The sequence below is a fragment of the Schistocerca piceifrons genome, chromosome 2, assembly GCF_021461385.2.
Source record: "Schistocerca piceifrons isolate TAMUIC-IGC-003096 chromosome 2, iqSchPice1.1, whole genome shotgun sequence".
NCBI lineage: Eukaryota > Metazoa > Arthropoda > Insecta > Orthoptera > Acrididae > Schistocerca > Schistocerca piceifrons.
Window position 1 is genome coordinate 373,613,623 of NC_060139.1, and position 19,648 is coordinate 373,633,270.

The 19,648-nt window shown below is 42.4% G+C and overlaps 1 protein-coding gene across 1 annotated transcript in view; it reads left to right on the forward strand.

Moving 5' to 3' along the window:
• LOC124778016 (prominin-like protein) overlaps positions 1-19,648 on the forward strand; it is a 519,332-nt gene that overhangs the window by 236,347 nt on the left and 263,337 nt on the right. The window contains 1 exon segment of the mRNA XM_047253593.1: positions 10,375-10,455. Coding sequence (XP_047109549.1) covers positions 10,375-10,455 — 81 coding nt within the window.

Below are 19,648 nucleotides of genomic sequence, written 5' to 3' on the forward strand. Positions count from 1 at the left end.
ACCTGTTATGCAATTAATTTTATACATTGAAGAATTACTTAGGTAAAACTGAGTAGGGGTTTGGTAAAAATAAAATTATACAAATAAATAATAATAATGATTATAAAACAACATTCCACATAACACATTCACACTACAGTTTTTTCCTTTTCTACAAAAACTTACCCCCAAGCTATGCATTCCACAGTACTAACACCTCCTCCTCTTTCTGAACTCAACATCTCACTCATTATAGAGGGATGCTAACTCAGTTTTACAGTATGGCAAACGGAAAGTTGTGGTACATAAAATGGCCCAGAGGTCACCCGCGCGCGCTCGCTTGTGTGTGTGTGTGTGTGTGTGTGTGTGTGTGTGTGTGTGTGTGTAGTGTTATGAAACAATGTGTGTATAGTGTGTGCAGTGACTGATAGTGAGATATGAGTGAACAGCGTGGCATTACCTTATTTAATAGATATTTGTAAAAAAAATTATTGTATACCAGAAGTAAATCTAATGAGTGTCTCTTAACTAGAGATCTGTAAATGCTTGTGTATATGAATTACCTTATTTTAAATTGGTCTAAACTTGTAAATACTTCGACTGCCCTATATCCTTGTAAAAAGGAGATCTATGGATAAATAAAGCTGCTGCTGCTGCTACTACTACTACTACTACTACTACTACTAATCTCTCTCTAAAATTGATGTAGTTGTCGTTACAATAATAATCTTTGTTTCAGGTGCACATTATACATCGTCCAGTTATACTAACATGTCCACCGCGTACATTCGACGTCAGCCTTTCTTTCTTTCTTCCTTTCTTCTTCTTCTTTTTTTTTCAGTCGAATGAAACAACTGAGTGAAACAGATCTCTGCGGCATTTATTAATTTGCTTAAATATGAATTTTTCGTCCTTCTGGCATTCAATATAGATTTTTGGTTTTAAAGATTATAAACCGGTCCCTATTATAAATTTTCATTGAAATAAAGGAGCAATTACTCTTCTCCTTAGATTTATTGAAGCCCTGTGTGTCTCATTACGTTGATTTGATTCCGTTACGGATAAAACTATTTTGGCAAATGCTGAGGTGACCCTGAAGAAAAAACTAGTAAAATACATTTTTAAAAATTGTTTAGTGACTTAATCTTTTGATTTTTAAGCGTATATTGTCTCTTGCCCCAAGTATTTTTTGCGAGAAGTATTTGTCATCATTCGTTAATTTTATTTGAATTTCATTCATTAATGCCGTTTCAGAATATGAATCATCCTTGCAGAAACGGTATCATCTGATATTTATTCCATCACATGTTTTACTCAATGCCCACGCTACTGAGCGTTTCGGAATTTTGATGCAGACACAAAGTACACTTTTGAATACCGATTCATAAACGTGGACGGAAAATTGAAGGGCTACTTATTGGCTTACCATAACAATTGAATCTCGCAACGGCAGGAACTCTTACAATAACAGGATGGCGTCAGCAATAATTATGTAACACGTCAGCAATAATTACATAACTATGGCAAGACGATTGTTTCCCCACATGACTGAATGCCCTTGACCGCGTCGACTGTTATCATTCGCTTGCTCCCACGGACTGGTTTCACCCAAAGGAAAGTACACTTTGTGATCAAAAGTATCCGGACACCCCCAAAAACATAAGTTTTTCATATTAGCTGCATTGTGCTGCACCTACCGCCAGGTACTCCATATCAGCGACCTCAGTAGTCGTTAGACATCGTGAGAGAGCAGAATGGGGCGCTCCGCGGAACTCGCGGATTTCGAACGTAGTCAGGTGATTGGGTGTCACTTGTGTCATACTTCTGTACGCGAGATTTCCACACTCCCAGCACAAAAGAGTACAGGCTGACCTCGTCTGTTGACTGACACAGACCGCCGAAAGTTGAAGAGGGTCGTAATGTGTAATAGGCAGACATCTATCCAGACCATCCCCTCCGCGTCACGTCCCCAATGGCATCCTGCATAGTGTTTAAAGTATACTGCACGCAAGCAGTAATGTATTGCTCGTCTTATTGTGTGCAGACAGAAGTATATTTTCTTCTCTATTCAAAGCTATAATCAATTAATTTCGTATATCAGAAATGTATTAAGGTATTTACGGAATAATGCATCCAAGTAGCAATGAACTATATTCTATCTACATCTACATGACTACTCTGCAATTCATATTTAAGTGCATGGCAGAGGGTTCATCGAACCACAATCATACTACCTCTCTACCATTCCACTCCCGAACAGCGCGCGGGAAAAACGAACACCGAAACCTTTCTGTTCGAGCTCTGATTTCTCTTATTTTATTTTGATGATCATTCCTACCCATGTAGATTGGGCTCAACAAAATATTTTCGCATTCGGAAGAGAAAGTTGGTGACTGAAATTTCGTAAATAGATCTCGCCGCGACGAAAAATGTCTTTGCTTTAATGACTTCCATCCCAACTCGCGTATCATATCTGCCACACTCTCTCTCCCCTATTACGTGATAATACAAAAAGAGCTGCCCTTTTTTGCACCCTTTCGATGTCCTCCGTCAATCCCACCTGGTAAGGATCCCACACCGCGCAGCAATATTTTAACAGAGGACGAACGAGTGTAGTGTAAGCTGTCTCTTTAGTGGACTAGTTGCATCTTCTAAGTGTCCTGCCAATGAAACGCAACCTTTGGCTCGCCTTCCCCACAATATTATCTGTGTGGTCTTTCCAACTGAGACAGCCTTGAGAATTGTACTATTTATCGAGTAATCGAATTCCAACGGATTTCTTTTGGAACTCATGTGGATCACCTCACACTTTCCGTTATTTAGCGTCAACTGCTACCTGCCACACCATACAACAATCTTTTCTAAATCGCTTTGCAACTGATACTGGTCTTCGGATGACCTTACTAGACGGTAAATTACAGCATCATCTGCGAACAACCTAAGAGAAATGCCCAGATTGTCACCCAGGTCATTTATATAGATCAGGAACAGCAGAGGTCCCAGGACGCTCCTCTGGGGAACACCTGATATAACTTCAGTTTTACTCGATGATTTGCCGTCTATTACTACGAACTGCGACCTTCCTGACAGGAAACCACGAATCCAGTCGCACAACTGAGACGATACCCCATAGGCCCGCAGCTTGATTAGAAGTCGCTTGTGAGGAACGATGTCAAAAGCTTTCCGGAAATCCAGAAATACGGAATCAACCTGAGTGTCGATAGCTGCCATTACTTCGTGCTAATAAAGAGCTAGCTGCGTTGCACAAGAACGATGTTTTCTGAAACCATGCTGATTACGTATCAATAGATCGTTCCCTTCGAGGTGATTCATAATGTTTGAATACAGTATATGCTCCAAAACCCTACTGCAAACCGACGTCAATGATACAGGTCTGTAGTTCGATGGATTACTCCTACTACCCTTCTTAAACACTGGTGCGACCTGCGCAATTTTCCAATCTGTAGGTACAGATCTATCGGTGAGCGAGCGGTTGTATATGATTGCTAAGTAGGGAGCTATTGTATCAGCGTAATCTGAAAGGAACCTAATCGGTATACAATCTGTACCTGAAGACTAGCCGCATCAAGCGATTTGAGTTGCTTCTCAACCCCTAAGGTATCTACTTCTAAGGAACTCATGCTAGCAGCTGTTCGTGTTTCAAATTCTGGAATATTCCATTCGTCTTCCCTGGTGAAGGAATTTCGGGAAACTTCGTTCAATAACTCCGCTTTAGCGGCACAGTCGTCGGTAACAGTACCATCGGCACTGCGCAGCGAAGGTATTGAGTGCGTCTTCCCGCTTGTGTACTTTACATAACGACCAGAATATCTTCGGATTTTCTACCAAATTTCGAGACAATGTTTCGTTGTGGAACCTACTAAAGGCATCTCGCATTGAAGTCCGTGCCAAATTTCGCGCGTCTGTAAATTTTAGCCAATCCTCGGGATTTCGCGTTCTTCTGTACTTCGCATGCTTTTTCCGTTGCCTCTGCAACAGCGTTCGGACTTGTTTTGTGTACCATGGGGGATCAGTTCCATCTCTTACCAATTTAAGAGTTATGAATCTCTCAATTGCTGTTGCTACAATATCTTTGAATTTGAGCCACTACTTGTCTACATTTGCATAGTCAGTTCGGAAGGAATGGAGATTGTCTCTTAGGAAGGCTTCTAGTGACAATTTATCCGCTTTTTTAAATAAAATTATTTTGCGTTTGTTTCTGGTGGATTTGGAAGAAACGGTATTGAGCTAGCTACAACGACCTTGTGATCACTAATCCCTGTATCAGTCATGATGCTCTCTATTAGCTCTGGATTGTTTGTGGCTAAGAGGTCAAGTGTGTTTTCGCAACCATTTACAATTCGCGCGGGTTCGTGGACTACATCTACATCTACATTGATACTCCGCAAGCCACCCAACGGTGTGTGGCGGAGGGCACTTTACGTGCCACTGTCATTACCTCCCTTTCCTGTTCCAGTCGCGTATGGTTCGCGGGAAGAACGATTGTCTGAAAGCCTCCGTGCGCGCTCTAATCTCTCTAATTTTACATTCGTGATCTCCTCGGGAGGTATAAGTAGGGGGAAGCAATATATTCGATACCTCATCCAGAAACGCACCCTCTCGAAACCTGGCGAGCAAGCTACACCGCGATGCAGAGCGCCTCTCTTGCAGAGTCTGCCACTTGAGTTTATTACACATCTCCGTAACGCTATCACGGTTACAAAATAACCCTGTGACGAAACGCGCCGCTCTTCTTTGGATCTTCTCTATCTCCTCCGTCAGACCGATCTGGTACGGATCCCACACTGATGAGCAATACTCAAGTATAGGTCGAACGAGTGTTTTGTAAGCCACCTCCTTTGTTGATGGACTACATTTTCTAAGCACTCTCCCAATGAATCTCAACCTGGTACCCGCCTTACCAACAATTAATTTTATATGATCATTCCACTTCAAATCGTTCCGCACGCATACTCCCAGATATTTTACAGAAGCAACTGCTACCAGTGTTTGTTCCGCTATCATATAATCATACAATAAAGGATCCTTCTTTCTATGTATTCGCAATACATTACATTTGTCTATGTTAAGGGTCAGTTGCCACTCCTTGCACCAAGTGCCTATCCGCTGCAGATCTTCCTGCATTTCGCTACAATTTTCTAATGCTGCAACTTCTCTGTATACTACAGCATCATCCGCGAAAAGCCGCATGGAACTTCCGACACTATCTACTAAGTCATTTATATATATTGTGAAAAGCAATGGTCCCATAACACCCCCTGTGGCACGCCAGAGGTTACTTTAACGTCTGTAGACGTCTCTCCATTGAGAACAACATGCTGTGTTCTGTTTGCTAAAAACTCTTCAATCCAGCCACACAGCTGGTCTGATATTCCGTAGGCTCTTACTTTGTTTATCAGGCGACAGTGCGGAACTGTATCGAACGCCTTCCGGAAGTCAAGAAAAATAGCATCTACCTGGGAGCCTGTATCTAATATTTTCTGGGTCTCACATGATCGCTGTTTCCGGAATCCATGTTGATTCCTACATAGTAGATTCTGGGTTTCCAGAAATGACATGATACTCGAGCAAAAAACATGTTCTAAAATTCGACAACAGATCGACGTCAGAGATATAGGTCTATAGTTTTGCGCACCTGCCCGACGACCCTTCTTGAAGACTGGGACTATCTGTGCGCTTTTCCAATCATTTGGAACCCTCCGTTCCTCTAGAGACTTGCGGTACATGGCTGTTAGAAGGGGGGCAAGTTCTTTCGCGTACTCTGTGTAGAATCGAATTGGTATCCCGTCAAGTCCAGTGGACTTTCCTCTATTGAGTGATTCCAGTTGCTTTTCTATTCCTTGGACACTTATTTCGATGTCAGCCATTTTTTCGTTTGTGCGAGGATTTAGAGAAGGAACTGCAGTGCGGTCTTCCTCTGTGAAACAGCTTTGGAAAAAGGTGTTTAGTATTTCAGCTTTACGCGTGTCATCCTCTGTTTCAATGCCATCATCATCCCGTAGTGTCTGGATATGCTGTTTCGAGCCACTTACTGATTTAACGTAAGACCAGAACTTCCTAGGATTTTCTGTCAAGTCGGTACATAGAATTTCACTTTCGAATTCAATGAACGCTTCACGCATAGCCCTCCTTACGCTAACTTTGACATCGTTTAGCTTCTGTCTGTCTGAGAGGTTTTGGCTGCGTTTAAACTTGGAGTGGAGCTCTCTTTGCTTTCGCAGTAGTTTCCTAACTTTGTTGTTGTACCACGGTGGGTTTTTCCCGTCCCTCACAGTTTTACTCGGCACGTACCTGTCTAAAACGCATTTTACGATTGCCTTGAACTTTTTCCATAAACACTCAACATTGTCAGTGTCGGAATAATTTTCGGAGAAAGTATTTAGGACAATTTCGGAAGATGTTTTCTGCCTACCACCGGTTTTGAACAAGTATTTGTGCCAACATATTGAGGGAAGATTGAAGTCCCCAGAAACTATATCATCCGAATCTGGGGGTCGGTAGATGAAGCCAATTATTAACTTAGTTCGGTTGTTAAGTATAACTTCCACCCATACCAATTCACATGGAGTATCTACTTCGACTTCACTACAAGAAAAAACCACTACTGACAGACACAAACTATTTCAACTAACAAGTTACAAACATAAGTGTACTTCTCATGTGAAGCTGTAATTTATGTATTCCATGTATGAAGTGCTCAAACAGCATTAAATCTGTAAGATCTGTGTAAAAATACATTAGTGCAAACCATTTCAGATGAGAATAGCTCGAGGTTGTACTGACAAGGGAACCTCCCCATCGCACCCCCCTCAGATTTAGTTATAAGTTGACACAGGGATAGACCTTGAAAAACTGAACACAGATCAATCGAGAAAACAGAAGTTGTCTGGAACTATGAAAAAATAAGCAAAATATGCAAACTGAGTAGTCCATGCGCAGCGTAGGCAACATCAAGGAGAGTGTGAGCTAAGGAGCGCCGTGGTCCCGTGGTTAGCGTGAGCGGCTGTGGAACGAGAGGTCCTTGGTTCAAGTCTTCCTTCGAGTGAAAAGTTTAATTTTTTATTTTCAGATAATTATCAAAGTTCAGGCACTCACACATAATCAGCTTCGCTCTCCAAAATTCCAGGACATGTTCAGATTTGCTTGGACATATACAGAATTTGACAGTCTACGCACGGAAACATTTGAAAACGTAAAAAACATATGTTTTGACAGAGCACAGGGAAAACTGTGCGACTGTGAAACTGTTGCATTCATTTGTTGCAGTATATGTGACAAACTCTTATGTTTTCATCACTTTTTTGGGAGTGATTATCACATCCACAAGAAAACCTAAATCGGGCAAGGCAGAAGAATCTTTTTACCCATTCGCCAAGTGTGCAAGTTAGGTGGGTCGACAACATATTCCTGTCATGTGACGCACATGCCGTCACCAGTGTCGTAAAGAATATATCAGACGTGTTTTCCTGTGGAGGAATCGGTTGACCTCTGACCTTGTGATCAAATGTTTTCGGTTCCTATCGGAGAGGCACGTCCTTTCGTCTACTAATCGCACAGTTTTGCGGTGCGGTCACAAAACAGACACTAAACTTATTACAGTGAACAGAGACGTCAATGAATGAACGGACAGATCGTAACTTTGCGAAAATAAAGAAAGTAAAATTTTCACTAGAGGGAGAACTCGAAGAAAGGACCTCTCGCTTTGCAGTTGCTCACTCTAACCACGAGACCACGGCGCTCATCAGATAATACTGTCCTTGATGTTGCCTGTCTGGCACATGGACTACTCAGTTTGTATATTTTGCTTATTTTTTCATAGTTCCACACAACTTCTTTCTGTTTTCTTGATTGATCTGTGTTCAGTTTTTCAAGGCCTATCCACTGTGTCAATTTATAACTAAATCTGAGGGGGGTGCGATGGGGAGGTTCCCTTGTGAGAACTTCTCATCTGAAATAGATAGAAATAGGCCATTACTAACCAATATGCTCTCTTTATTTTACAAATTATTCCTAACCACGCTCATTGTGTTACATTTTCTTTTTTTATTACTTTTCTTTGACATTTGCATTGTGTAAATTATATTCTCATCAACTAGGTAGTAACAAACTATATGAAACCATTTTAACAATTGTTACGCATTCAATTCGCTGTAACCTCAGAGAAATCTCTATATATTATGTTCTGTATATTATTTAGAAAAAGGCATTAACAACTTTATACCAAACAGACTGTAACAATGAGAAGTCTTTGCTATTAGATTCAGAAGCATCCAACCCACCTTACATATCAAGGCGGTGGGTTACTCTGTACTGTTAATGAAATAAATAAAAATAAAAAAAGTCCTCCCGCGGCACGTCCCCTTAGGCACGTCCCCTTAGGCACGTCCCCTTAGGCACGTCCCCTTAGGCACGTCCCCTTAGGCACGTCCCCTTAGGCACGTCCCCTTAGGCACGTCCCCTTAGGCACGTCCCCTTAGGCACGTCCCCTTAGGCACGTCCCCTTAGGCACGTCCCCTTAGGCACGTCCCCTTAGACCGCGGCTGGTCACCTTCCGCTCGCTCAGCTGCCTCCCCTCTGCCCTATGCCTCTGGCAACTCATCTTCCCTTCCCACCCTCACGAATGCCTTTCCCCCTTTGTAGCACCTTCCCCACCCTCGCGAATGCCTTACCCCTTCATCGCACCTTCCCCGCCCTCACGAATGCCTTGCCCCCCTTGCCTCCCCCGCCCTCACGAATGCCTTGCCCCCCTTGCCTCCCCCGCCCTCACGAATGCCTTACCCCTTCATCGCATCTTCCTCGCCCTCACGAATGCCTTGCCCCCTGGCCTCCCCCGCCCTCACGAATGCCTTGCCCCCCTGGCCTCCCCCGCCCTCACGAATGCCTTGCCCCCCTGGCCTCCCCCGCCCTCACGAATGCCTTGCCCCCTTGGTCGCACCTGCCCCGCCCTCACAAACTCCTTGCCCCCTTCACCCTGCATACTCCGCTCTCTGCTCCCTGTCAGCCACCTCTTTGCACTGCCCCTTATCCCTGCTCCCCTCTCTTTTGTTCATGGATCTCTCATTGCCTCCCCCCCCTCCCCACTGCTCTCCTCCGCCCCCCCTCCCCACTGCTCTCCTCTGCCCCCCCCCCCACCCTCCCTCTGCTCTCCCCTAGCCCTTCCTGCTGATCTCCCCATAACTCCACCACCGCTGCTCTCCCCCAGTACCGCTGCCACCCCTCATGTTGCCGTTTGCACTCGGCCTCTCCAACAGGTTGCCACTCACGCTGACCCCGCCTTCTGCCACTCTGTTCAGGCCCTTTATCATGAAATCTATATCCTTTCCTTCATTCTGTGGGCAGTCCCTCTCTCAGCTCTGTTTTCCCCACCACTCACTTGGCCACCACCCTTTTGTGCCCCCACCCTTTCTTATTCATTTTATTAGCCAATCTTCCTACTCTCACTTAAATTCTTCCCTTGCCCAATGTCTCTTGCATTTTTCTCGTCCTTAGTTGTCCCCTCCCCCCTTCTCCCTCCCCCCTTCTCATTCCCCCCTTCTCATTCCCCCCTTCCCTCCTTTAAAAACAGTCTCCGCTGCTGTGCTCTGTCTTAGGAAATAGTATCCTGCAGGAGATTGCATGCAGGTACATGGGGTGTGGTACATGCAGGCTTCTCACATCTACTAGTGGAAGCATCATACTATCTTCAAAATTTGTTTGTCAAAACGAGAGAATATACTAGCCTTGTATGTGTGTGTTTTGGCCATGTACAAATTGTTTTTTACTCCACTCAGCCATTTTAGGGATAGGCAGGAATTGTACCACTTGGAAATACTAGGACAAATCCATCTTTATATTAATTGGTGCTGTAAGAGTTCGATTTCTAATGGCTTGATTGCTACTGTACAGAAAAAAAGTTAGTTGAAAAAGAGCCACCTGTGGAATAACTGTCTTTGCAATGTGTTTACATTCTTGGGGGAAAAATGTCTATTGTATTACCACTTGAACAATAATGTCACTGTCAGACATTGAGAAAGAAGACAAGAAGAAGGTGAAAATAAATTAAGTTATTTTAGGATCCATGTAATTTTTACTATGCATAAAGAGGGATTTTGGCAGCTGCAGCAGTGTGTCAAGCTTTTTTGTGGTGGAAGAAATTGCCCATGCTATTTGTGTAAGAGTTTGTCTGTGTTTCTGTGTTCATTTATTTGTTTCGTTTGTGCTGTATGTCAATCTTTTTGTTATGGAAGAAATTGCCCATCCTACTTGTGTAAGAGTTTGCCTGTGTTTTTGTGTTCATTTTTTTTTTTTGTGTGTGTGTGTGTGTGTGTGTGTGTGTGTGTGTGTGTGTGTGTGTAATGCTGTCATTGTTAACATGTGCTTGTTATCCCTATGCAGGTTCAAAGAAGCATATTGAGTCATTGCTCCGAAGTGCAGTAGGCCCACCTCGTGCGAACGCAATTATTCGTTTTGACAGCAGTAAGTTACACACATATAACCAAAAGCTTTTAATGTATGTGCTTTGCATGTGAAATTGTGTGTAGTAAAACCATAAAAAAATTATATTGATGTTTGACTGCTGGTAAGCATTCAATTGTCAAGTATGTGAAATTGTGCGGTATGGATTAGGCTTGAATAACAGTTTCTGTGTGATCTAGACACTGTATATGTGAAGAATTATTCAGTGTGCAAATGAAACCAACTAATATGGACTTTGAAACCAATGATATGCTAGCAGAGTTATCACCATCATTAGACGCAGCAGCAGCCACCATTTAACATTCAGTGCTAATTAAAAGCTACCTCTATACTTCCCCATGCATTATGGTCATATCAGTTGGTCCCCATGTTATTTCTTGTAAATTTTTCTAATGTTATCTGCCTAGCTTTCTTTAGATCATCTTTTTGGCCCTTCCCTGTTTCTTGGAACTGTACAAAGAACCAACTTGGCCCATCCAATGAGAGTTCACTGACTTAAAGTTCCATGAAGTGGTTATAGATATCATGTGGAAATAATGATGATACTCATAGATAATTATCACACTGTCAGTTCATCAACATTATCAGTGCATTTCTCAGCTGTATTGGGCTTTCATAATTATATGTATTATTCCTGGGTATTAGATAAGAACAATACTTTTTAGCAAATGCCAGTCAAGTGTAACAAAATGAAGATTTATCGTCAGGGGCCTTTCAACTCTTTTTGTGAAGGTCTGTTTGGCCCCAAACCATTGCAATACTTTTTCCTTTCCTTTTCTGTGTTGCAGTCGTACTCTACACCTTTTATCAGACATGGTCTTGAGGATTATTTTGCACAACTCACTTCAGTTAACTTGTGTTTGGTGCCCACATCTGGGTTTGACCTCTGTATTCCCCAATTTCTTTATGGACGTGTGGGCCTTGTGGGGAAGGTTGCTCAATGCTCTGCATGGTAGCCAGTCCACATGGAGACAAGGTGGCTATTTTTCTGTCTGGGTGGTGCCTGTAGGGAGAGCACTTGTTCCAAGTAGGTGGCGTCATGGTGGATACTTGATGCAATGAAAAGACCAAAGTTACAAGCTGGTGGCTGTGAGACTATGGTAGTCTCGTCAGGCAGATCTGAATTCATAAGTGCTATTGGCACCTGCACTACCTACTACCCTACTGCACCAATGTTCTTTGCGGAGAATATTAAAAATGTATTAGGCGAAATCCCTTTCTTCAGTAAATTACAAGGTGATTCAGTCTTACTTAAAATAGTGAATCCTACCCAATCCCAAGTTTTACTCTCTCATAAAAACTTTGCGGAGATGTGGTCGGCTGCTTCATGAAAATGCACCGTTTGAGCAACCGTCCATCTGTGTTAATTGCGGAGGAGATCTCCCTCTGCAATCCCCAATTGTACTACCCTAATTGAGGTGTATAGAATCCAGGTACGTAAGTTCTTTGGTTATCTTATATTTTGAAGCTCAGAAAATTTACAGTCATCTGCATCCCAAACCAGTGATATCAACTTTTGGCATACTGTGGCCAAGTCATCACCAGTACCCTTGAGACTTATTTTCCCTATTCCCTCAACACTGACGTCTAGTGATTGTGGCAGTAAATTAGCCCATGAGAGGTATAGTCCCTCCCCTCATGCGACATTTGTAGCACCATCTTCGGGGACTGCAGTTCCTTGCACCTTCCCAGAGAATCATCATCATCATTCTGTGATGACTTCCGATGACAAGACTAGTTTTAGGGAACCCTCTAGCCAGAAATATACCAACCAGCAACTCGACATGAGGCATTGGCTGCAGGAGCCAACGGCTGCAGGTCCCAGGGATGCCTGCTCCTCTTCAGTTCCTACTCTAACAGCAGATATGCTCTTGCAAGACACTGAGACTCTAAACTAGTTTCAGAGAAATGTTGACAGCAGGCTATTGCAGCGACTGCAGAAGTTCCAGACCACCTGCACAATTGTATTCAGAACCTACACTGATCGGCCAGAACATTATGACAACTGGCCTACTATTGATATACCATCCAGGTGGTAGCAGCAGCATCTGGCGAGGAATGACTGCTAGTCAGATACGTAGTGCATTTAATATTGGTGAGCGTGCTGTCTGTGTGTGAAATGGGGAAGGTGCACAATCTATCTGGGGTTGACCAAGGATAGATTGTGATGGCCTAGAGGCACGGCGTGAGCATTGCGGAAAATGCACAGCTTAACAGATGTTCGAGGAGTGCTGTGGATGATTGTCTTAACACGTGGCAAAATGATGCCCAGAAATGAGGCTTGGTGGCCACACCTCGTTACAGATGTCGGATCTTGTAGGCGGGAGGACTGGTAAAACAGGACAGATGGCAAACTGTGGCCGACCTTAACATCAGATTCTGTAATGTTGGGCAGAATACAAGTGTGTCTGAACACACAGTGTGCCGAACACTCCTAATGATGGGCCTCTGCAGCTGACAACCCATGCAAGAGCAAATGTTAACACCACAACATTGGCAGCTATGACTGAAATGGGCATGTGACCATCAGCAGTGGTTGTTGGCGCAGTGGCAGTGTTGCATGGTGTAATGAATCCTGATACCTTCTTCATCATGCTGTTGTATTCCAGAGGAACAGCGCATTGACTCATGTACCATGGGCCGGAGAGAAGCTGGCGGTGGTTCTATTTATGCTCAGGGGAGCATTCACATGGACATCAATGGGTCCAGTGGAGCTCATGCAAGGCACCATGATAGCCAAGGAGTTTCATACACTGCTTGCAGACCATGTACACCCTTTCATGACAATCGTGTTTCCTGACAGCAGTGGTGTTTTTCTACAGGATAACGTGCCGTGTTACAAGGCCAAGTGTGTGATGGAGTGTATCGAGGTGTGTGTGTGTGTGTGTGTGTGTGTGTGGGGGGGGGGGGGGGGGTGGGGCCGTTTGTTTGCATGTGTGCGCTGTTCCGCCTCCCTCCAGCAATCTACCAAGGCCTCATCGCCGCTGTTGTCAGTGCCAAAGGTGGACATACCGGTTATTAGGTAGCTAATCTTCTGGCTGATCATAATGTGTTCATCAATGTTTTTATGCACCCACCAGTGACACAGTGATCCTGGGTCATGATGTGTTCTGTTGGCCCCTTCGCATCTAACCATGACATTCTTAAAGTGGTAATTTAGTGGAACTGCAGTGGGTAATCCACAAGCCAGAACTGTAACAACATGTATTCCCCTGTTCTGCAATCTGTTTTTCTCCAAGAAATGGATTTCACTGATGACCATTCTCCAACCCTTCAGTGTTACTGTATATTATGTTAGAACTGTATGGATCCAGAGAGGGAATCTGAAGAGATCTGTACATTGAATAGTACAGATATTATTTGTGAATGGATTCCCCTCCGTGCCACATTGGTACCAACAGCAATGTGAGTGTGAGTGACACCAACACTCACAGTTCGTAACATTTACAAACACCTGGGTAGGGAATTTACTGACTTCTTAATCTGAAAACTCACCCCCCCCCCCCAAATCCCCTCCACCTGCTCCTCCTCCTCCTCCTCCTCATTTTCCCAGTTGGGGATGTGTGCACCATCCCTTGTGTTGGAGTACCATGTTGTTCGGTAGGGGGCTTCTGATTGATATTCTTCTTTCCCAATCTTGATCTATCACCCTTCAGTAATGGTATGCCTGCCCCCTTTAATGCCTCCCACATAGTCATTTCAGCTGTCAACCTAATGATCTTCTCTTAATATCAGTGCTTCACTACAATGATTGTTATATGCTGATCTTTGTCACAGTGACCCCTTTCTGTTGATACTGTAGCTTTCTTGTTATCGCCTAGCAGGCCCAGTACCATGTTCGGCTCTCCATTTTCGATGTGGACATCCATCCGCCAAAACTACTATGGCCCTCTCTTGTCTGGTGGCTGGCTCTGTGGAGGGCCGAGGACATTGTTAACTGTTATTCAAGACCATCAAAGGGGCTTATGACATCTCGAGCAACACTCTTCTCAGACCGTCCTCATATCTTTTAAGTGACTCTCCTCAAAGCCACACACACTACCTAAACTCCGTACCTGTCGAGCTGTTGAAGATCAACTACCGTTCTGTGTCTCCTCCTTCATGGTGGCATTGCTATTGATGCATCAGTTTTTCCTAAATATCTCTCGACCCACTTTGCAACAGTGTTGGCATCTTCTTCTTTACCAGCTACCTATTGATTGCATAAAAGATGAGTTGAAGCCACACTCCTATCTTTTATTCCTTTGAAACTGTCTGGGAACTGATTCAGGCTCTTGACTCTTCTCGTGATACAGCCTTAATCCCTGATTTGATTCGTATTTGGATGATCCCACTTCTGAATGTGACTCAGACTCAAAGTACTCAGGGGCTTCAAGTTTATTTGGCGAGAAGGTGCTTTCCCTTCCCAAAGGGTAGTGAGTATTATATTCCAAATCATTAAACCAGGTGAAAACCAACACGTGCCAGCAGAAACTGATTAAATTGTCTCAACATGCTTATGGAACTGCTTTAAAGAATGATAGCGTGATGATTATGCTGAGTTCTTGAATCATAGGATGTTTTGTCGCCATACAAGTGTGGTTTTCAGGTGGGACAATCCACAGCTAATCATCTGGAAAGCTTAGAAAAAGAATTCCACAGAAGTCTCATAAACGTGCAGTTTTTTTTTTATTTGCACAAGGCATTTGAAACTGCTTGACACTATCATTATGACTTACCTATCATTATGATTTACCCACTGTGACTGGGGCTGTCAAGGCTCTTGTTCCATTTTTGTCTGTCAATTTTTATCCTCCTGATTATTTAGGATTAGACCTGATATATCACTCAGCTTACTGTAGGTCCAAGATAGCTGCAACCCACAGGGCTCTGCTGAGACATCTTCCTCATCACCATCAAGTGATTACCCGTGCACTGTATGTCAGTGATTTTCGCATTTGGTATAGCTGCTAGTCTGTCTGTAACTTTGATTGAAAGCCAGCTCGAAGAAGCTATCAGAAGGGCTCCCACTTGTACCCTTTCCTGTGGCATCCAGTTTCATCCTGTGAAGTCTAGTCATGTATTTCTGACACTGAATCATGATTCTTGACCGAGAACTCTACTTGGGCTCCCAGCACTTGCAATACCAATTTTTGTGACTCCTCTTTGATAAAAAGTTGGTAGGGCTGCTGCCCGTATTTATTAATTTAAGATTAGCTGCCTGCAAAACCTGAATTCTCACTGTTTCATTGCCCACACTTCTCTTCTCCATATTTACTGGCCCCTTATCTTGTCATGAGCTTACTATGATTGTTAAGTTTGTGGCTCAATAGTACCATTGGCTTTGAAGTTAGTGGACCCAGTACGTCAGGGATACCTCTTGATTTGATTTGTGCAACAGTGGTCTTAGTCCACTGTTGACAGCACTGGAACTGAGTTTATGATGTAGTTTCACTCTCTGTGATTTTAGAAAAAACAACTGGTCCCCTTAAGAAGTAGTTGGACTCTTTAGTAGTTTCTTCATAGAAATGATTCCTTCAGGCTCTACTGACGTCAATATTCTATGTCTTTTGCCCTCCAGAGCTTCACATTGGAAAATTAGATGTGGTTTGGTTTCATCCTCCTCATCACATGGTCTGCACTTAGGGGCTTCCTCCTTCGTATTCATCATGTGTATTTGTTTCTTAAAGTTCTCATGGCCAGTCATGAGTCCTACGATGAGTTAAATCTGTTTCCTGTAAAAGTTCAGAATTACAGGACTTCTTTTGAAACATGGCTTCAGCATCATTAGCTTGCCATGTTTTTGTTTTTGAGCCATAGTCCAATTTTCTACATGCTGCCTCGTGATAAGGATATGTATTTTTGATTTTACCATTGCCTTAGTGATATCTGGGATAGGTCCCAGTCCACTAAAAGGAGTTGTCACCCTAGTCCTGGCCAGTCAGCTTCTTTGTTGGCAGTAATTCTTGAGTCACAAACGATCCACAGTAGGTTTACCGTGTTGCTCTCCACTAGTCCTCTGGAAAAAAAGGGGGGGGGTGCGGAGTTTGTTTTGTCATGACTCATGGTGACATATTTCAGCCAGTTTTTCTTCTGTAATAACTACAGAATCGAACTAGTTTTAAACTTCAGAATTTAACTGTGCATTATCAAGGAAGTGGAGGTTATGGTGGTAAAATTATTGCACAGTAGCTGCAACCCACATCCTGTAAACTACCTTCAAGTTCTATGTAAGTGTGGCATTGGGTAAGTTTTGGTAAATTTCATAACAGTCTGCGTGACATTTTTTGGAAAAAAAATTCATGTAAATTAGAACTTTGAATGTGTGTTTTTATTTTGTAATGCTATTGATGTCCTGCTTTGATTTTGGTTTAAAGTGTAACATGTTCTATATCCAAGCAGTTGATTGTTTGTGTGGAACCTGAGTGTACTGATGAAATACTGTATAAAATTGTTGCTATGGTACATGGTGCCTTAACTGCTGCTGGTTTCTTTTGAAGTGAGAAAACTAATGTTCCCATTGCCATTAGGATCACAGCTGAGAGCTGTTCAACAGCAGTCGTTGGTGGTGGTTTTCTTTACCATGGGATCCCAAGCCTGATAAGGATTTGTTACCACAAAATCCACAACCTGATGATACACTTCTTTGTGTCCCTGGGCAAGTCTTGAAGAGGTCTATTTTAGACTCCTAAGCTAATCTTTACTCCAAGCCACTTGAATTTTTTGGAGGTTTCATTAATTTGCTGCAGAATATCACTAGAAAACTGTACTATATTTTTGGCAAAATCCATTAGGACAATACTGAATATGGTCCCAGACAGTGACATTGCCTCCAAAGTAAAGCTTCAGAAGTCAAAAGTAAATTATAGCATTGAGTTCAGATGAGAGCTGGTTTTCATTCGACTGTTACATGATACTTCTGCTGCCTGTGACATGGTCATGAGATTTTGGATAAGGTTATCAAAAAATCAAAAAATGAATCTGTTTTCTGGTATTGTGCTTTGGGCAATGTTTCAATAAGGTATCGTACTTCAGTGTTTTTGGAGGAATATGCTGCAAAAGATTTATTTGAAGAATTTGAGACAAGAGCATGCTAGTCTAAGGTACATCAGAAACGGCAAGTTGTTCATGTGTCTATGAGTGGCCCTGCTGTCGACAAGGCATTCCTAAGAGAACTGAAAAGCAAGCTTAAAGTCAAGTGTAATCCAGGGGATCCTCTTCTTTTGAATGTGGGCATGAAGTCTAGACACAGTGCATAGCACCTTTAAGATAGGTCATACTACTGGTGGTTGGAACCTTGTTCAGTTTCTGAGAGCTTTATGTAATCTGTCTAAAATCATTCCCTCCCCCAGAGCCGATTTCACCAATATTACCTCTACCTTTGTTTCCCCACAGAATTTCTGCTCCATTCAATTAGTAGAAAATAAAATGACAGCAGTCAGGGCTCAGAAAATATTAACAGCTGTTGAAAAGTATGTGAAGGAAGCAGAATGGGTGACTAAAGTTCAGGAGGAGGTAAAACCAAAACATAAACTCACTATGGAAATTCCTATAGGGTCATAGCTACCAAATAACATGAATCATTTGAAGGACAAAATACTGAGAGCTTATTTTGTAGTTTTTGAGACTGTGGCTACTCAGGTTGGGGCATTTTTGGCTAAATTTCAGTCAGATGTCCTCTTAGCTGCTTTCCTCTACACTTCTCTCCAATTAACAAGAAAATATGTCAAACCAGAAGTTTTGGAGTCAAAGTTGGTTTGAGCGACATCATATATCTGTTGAGACCTCAGAATGTGGACAATGTGAATGGAACCAAAAATGCTCTTAAGTCAATGTAAAGTATTGGAGAAATATATCTTAGTGTTCCAGGATAATGCCTTATGTGTATGAAGCATATGGTACCCAACATTATAGAGAAATTGCCCCTGGCATATTCCTTTACAAAGGGCACCATATTAGTGACAGTAAACACTGACCTTGCAAAGACACAGCTAGGCATAGCATTGACACATCTCAGTATCTTAAATTGCTTTGATGTCATGAGGCTGATTCCATTGCCTGTAAATCCAAAATCTTTTGGAGATAGGTCTGCAAGGGAACTTCTCAAAGAATTTGATGGGGATCATTATCATATCAGTCAGTTCTGGATGATCATTGGCGATAAGAGTGGACATGAAAATTTGAAGAAATTTATCAAGCTAGCTTGCATTCTCTTTCATTACAATGCCAGCCAGCATTGGAAGAGATTTATCTGGCAACTCCTACATTCTGGTTGAAAATGTGATTGAAGCATCCCTCATAGCTCTCGGTACCATTCATGATATGGCTGAGCTTGCCGAGTGTGTTGCATCTACCCATCACAAAGCAGTTAATGCACAGCTTTTGAAATGTATATGATATATGGTAGGTGCATTGCAGAGAAAAGTGTAGCTTAGAGAAAGAGGAGAGAGGGTAGAGAGAAACTAACAGAGCTACAAACGAAGAAAACAAAACTTATGAAAAGTGCTGAGAAAGAGGATTCTCAGATTGGAAAACAAGTTGCATCAGTAAAAAAAATACCTGCTTGTGACTTCACGTAATGTTCATGTACGCATCCTTCCCAAAACTAGTATGTTACTATTCCTTTCATAGTTGTTTTGTTCAAATTGTATTTGAATTTTATTCTTAGATCTCTTTGTAAAATTGTAATTTTTTTGCCAAAGTAGGAATGCTGTTTCTTTTAATGTCAGTGTGTGCTCCCAACAGCTGATTGTTCTTCATCGAAACGTTTTATCAGTAATGATTTACTTCCTTTTAAACCTAGTCTTATTCCAATTCTCGTACAATTTTTTGTTCAATTACTTCTGACACTTAGTGTGGTCTTCAAAACCCACAATGTTTATTTTTTCATTAAAGTAAATGGGGTCCAGTTTAAATATTTTCACCCTCTTCTTTTAACTCAGAATATAGTCCCTGTTATGTTCTTATATATTGACAAAATTTGTAGATTTTCTGATAATATCACACAAAATTGTTTAGAAAGTAAGTACTGTATGATTTAGGAAAAGTACTAAATTTGACCTGGAGAACTCTGGGGAATATTTTTGGGTATCACTGGTAACCATGAAAAATTTGTTTGCACTCACGAGGTATTTTCCATACCAAAGGCATTCTCAGACTGGCCATATTTTTTTACTAGTTTAGTAGTTCGCCAATCTTTGGTAGAGGCCTAAAA